The sequence below is a fragment of the Pseudophryne corroboree genome, unplaced genomic scaffold, assembly GCF_028390025.1.
Source record: "Pseudophryne corroboree isolate aPseCor3 unplaced genomic scaffold, aPseCor3.hap2 scaffold_759, whole genome shotgun sequence".
Taxonomy (NCBI): domain Eukaryota; kingdom Metazoa; phylum Chordata; class Amphibia; order Anura; family Myobatrachidae; genus Pseudophryne; species Pseudophryne corroboree.
The window spans coordinates 42414-46470 of NW_026970338.1; the positions used below are offsets into that span (position 1 = coordinate 42414).

A 4057-nucleotide genomic window follows, 5' to 3' on the forward strand; every position below is an offset into this window, starting at 1 on the left:
ATAATTGGCCAGATCTAAACATACATTCTGTGACTGGAGCGGGGGCGCAAGGCAGGGTGAGGGCTTTCGTACATGTGGCATAGCGGTGGGATAATCCTAGGTGGCTTTTCGGTCACCTGATTGGAGAAGCCAAGTTAGGAGAGGATTAACTGTAGCGCAGGAGAACGCACAAGATGGCAGACTTCAGCGGAATGTCTAAGGACGATTGGTAGATCGTGTATCAGGAGATGGGTGTGGATATCCCTTTCAACGAGTCCAGAAGTGTCATGATGGCGGCACTCGTGAGCTTGGAGGAGTCCCGCGAGGCGGCGGTAGAGAGTGCTAAGGGCGTTGGCATCGAAGATAGCTGCCTACCAGTGGACCTTTGTACCGAACCGGTGAGATCCACAAGCCCCACCCTCTCTACTAGCAGCAGCCATGTTTCATACCTAGCAGGACTGGAGGTCCAACATCCTGGGGATGGGGGGGGGGAGGCGACATGGATACCTTAGCAGATCGGCTAGTGGAATTCGGAGAAAGGGCAACGGAGCAAGAGTGCTTGATCATCACCTCACTTTCCAATATCACTGCCGGGCTCCGGTGACTGTGCGCAGCCAGTTCTGTCCCCAGCAGTAGTGGAAGAGCCAGTGCTCCCACCTGAGGCAAAAGCACCTCCAAGTCAGGTCGCCGGAGCATGCAGGAAAGACTGGGCACACTTAGCCCCAGAATACAGCCCGTGGCTTCAGCTGCGTCACTTGGCTGCAGCAGTGAACGGTGCCCGGAGTGAGCGGCTTTAGGGCAGTAGGAGACTCAATAGATTGGGTCTTGGTCCCAGAGCTATCAGGTAGGGTAGATAAGAAAATCACTTAGTAATGAGAGCTCCAGAAAGCACGTCTGGATGGACCACGCCCCTCTTATTTATTATTTTATATACTAACAGGGGTGACAGGTGTGGTATATCCCTGCAAAGGCGGATCCAGTCTCTCTCATTAAACTCTGATGTCTTCCCTGCACTCTGACTCAGATGTTCACTGCTGCCAGTAGCACACGTATGAGAAGCAGAAGTATGGAGGCAGCTGTATAGATCCTGATATGTAATTCTCTGTATCATACTTACTGTACACACATCATCCTTATTACTATTGTGAATATAGAGGTAAGACACTGATGATGGGGGTGTAAGAGTGGATTTTAACCTAGCAGATGATGATGATTGCAGTGTATTATATGGTGTATTGCATGTAAAGTACCTTGTTTCACACCTACTCTACTGTAGCAATATACCTTATATAAGGGTGAGTAACACATGTACAGGCTTACCAGCGTATGAGCACACGCTTAAAGGAATGCTACCTTACCAATGCTTCCAGGAGTAACGTTAGGAGACATTATTATAAAGCCTTCATTAAAAGATATTTTATTATATACACACATTTACAATTAAGTGTCCCAGACAGTCGTCTTCTATTGTTTACAATATTAATATTGTTACAGAAAATTTCACATTTCCACAATGTATTTTATTTCCAGCAGATGGACACACAAGCAGGAATATCTCAGAAGGACATCTAATGTTATCCCCGGATTGTGAAATAAAAGATAATGACAGCATACAGGATTTTCCAGGAGATAACCCCATTACCCCAATTATACATCCAGCTCGATCAGCTGATCCCTCTGATCATGGGAAATGTTCTCCTGATCACTCTAATGTTGGAGCATCTGTTACAGCTCTGAGAGTAGATACAGTGTTTCCCTGTTCTATAGATGCCAAATGTTTTACACAGAACACAAAGCTTATTACCCATCAGCCAGCTAAGGCAGGTGAGAAGCCATTTCCATGTTCTGAGTGTGGAAAATGTTTTACATACAAATCAGCTCTTGTTACACATCAGAGAAGACACACAGGTGAGAAGCCATTTCCATGTGCTGAGTGCGGGAAATGTTTTACCCGGAAATCACAACTTGTTACACATCAGCGAAGTCACACAGGTGAGAGGCCATTTCCATGTTCTGAGTGTGGGAAATGTTTTACATACAAATCAGCTCTTGTTACACATCAGAGAAGACACACAGGTGAGAAGCCATTTCCATGTGCTGAGTGCGGGAAATGTTTTACCCGGAAATCCCAACTTGTTACACATCAGCGAAGTCACACAGGTGAGAGGCCATTTCCATGTTCTGAGTGTGGGAAATGTTTTACATACAAATCAACTCTTGATGCACATAAGAGAAATCACACAGGTACATCACCATTTCCATGTTCTGAGTGTGGGAAATATTTTGCATGTAAATCACAACTTGTTGCACATCAGAGAAGTCACACAGGTGAGAAACCATTTCCATGTTCTGAGTGTGGGAAATGTTTTGTATGGAAATCACAACTTGTTATACATCAGCGAAGTCACACAGGTGAGAAGCCATTTCCATGTTCTGACTGTGGAAAATGTTTTGCACGGAAATCAGTTCTTGTTACACATCAGAGAAGTCACACAGGTGAGAATCTATTTCCATGTTCTGAGTGTGGGAAATGTTTTGTATGGAAATCACAACTTGTTACACATCAGCGAAGTCACACAGGTGAGAATCTATTTCCATGTTCTGAGTGTGGGAAATGTTATGCACAGAAATCAGATCTGGTTAGTCATAACCGAAGTCACACAGGTGAGAATCCAATTTCTTGCTCTGAGTGTGGGAAATGTTTTACCCGGCAATCACAACTTGTTAGACATCAGCGAAGTCACACAGGTGAGAGGCCATTTCCATGTCCTGAGTGTGGGAAATGTTTTGCACACAAATCAGATCTTGTTTTTCATCAGAGAAATCACACAGGTGAGAAGCCATTTTCTTGCTCTGAGTGCGCGAAATGTTATACTCAGAAATCACAACTTGTTAGACATCAGAGAAGTCACACAGGTGAGAATCCAATTACTTGCTCTGAGTGTGGGAAATGTTTTACATGGAAATCACAACTTGTTAAACATCAGAGAAGTCACACAGGTGAGCAGCCGTTTCCATGTTCTGAGTGTGGGAAATGTTTTGCACATAAATCATATCTTATTAAACATCAGAGAACTCACACAGGTGAGAAGCCATTTTCTTGCTCTGAGTGTGGGAAATGTTTTACACAAAAATCACATCTTGTTAGACATCAGCGAAGTCACACAGGTGAGAAGCCATTTCCATGTGCTGAGTGTGGGAAATGTTTTACACGGAAATTACAACTTGTTACACACCAGAGAAGACACACAGGTGAGAAGCCATTTTAATCTTCTGGAGTATACTTATCATTGCCATGCGATGTTCTTCAAGGTTCTTATCCTACCTCCTGTGCTTTTTTCAATATACATGCTACCACTGGGTATAATAATCAGATGTCATGCCATCATCTACCACTGCTATGCAGATCTGTCTTTTGCTCCGCGTACTGAAAACCCAGTACCAATCCTAAATGTCTAGCTGAGCTCCAGGTGTGGGTGATGCCAGTTGGCTGTGACTCAGTCCTGGTGAAACAGGTTCTTATGGTAGAAGCTCACCATCAAAGGGCAGGGCTACAGCTCAGCTTCGTAAACCAGACTTATGCTTGGGGGTTCAGAGTTACAAAATGCTGATCCTGTGCGGAATATTGGTGTCCTGGATGGTGGAGTGACACTTAGACATCAGGTATCAGCCACAATCAGATCCTCATCTGAGGAACATAGCCAGACTCCAGCACTTATTTCCCTCAGAAGATCTACCTACAGTCATACATGCACTTGTATCATCACACATAGACTACTGCAATGTCCTCTACCTGGGTCTCCCAGCAAAAGAATTACACCGCTTGTAGCTTGTACAGAATGCAGCAGCCAGGCTGTTGCCTAACCAGCCCGTTCCTGCCACATAACACCCATTCTCTGCTCCCTTCACCGGATGCCTGTAAGATGGTGACTCTGGCCCTAATTCAGGTTAGATTGCAGTGTGTGATCCAAACGGAATTATTCAGTAAAAGTTGCGGGCGCATCCACCCGCGTTTTCTGCGGATGGGCCACAGAAAATGCGATTGCCTGTCAGGCAGAGGCAGTCACTGGGGTGGCAG

General features: G+C 45.1%; 1 protein-coding gene across 1 annotated transcript; it reads left to right on the forward strand.

Moving 5' to 3' along the window:
• The first annotated feature begins 227 nt into the window (after positions 1 to 227).
• Positions 228 to 3764, forward strand: LOC135040793 (gastrula zinc finger protein XlCGF26.1-like). The gene is made up of 3 exons (XM_063954861.1): positions 228 to 366; positions 1726 to 2475; positions 2644 to 3764. Exons 1-3 carry the CDS (start codon positions 228 to 230, stop codon positions 3246 to 3248), a joined length of 1494 nt encoding a protein of 497 aa, XP_063810931.1. The 3' UTR covers positions 3249 to 3764.
• Positions 3765 to 4057: the final 293 nt, after the last annotated feature.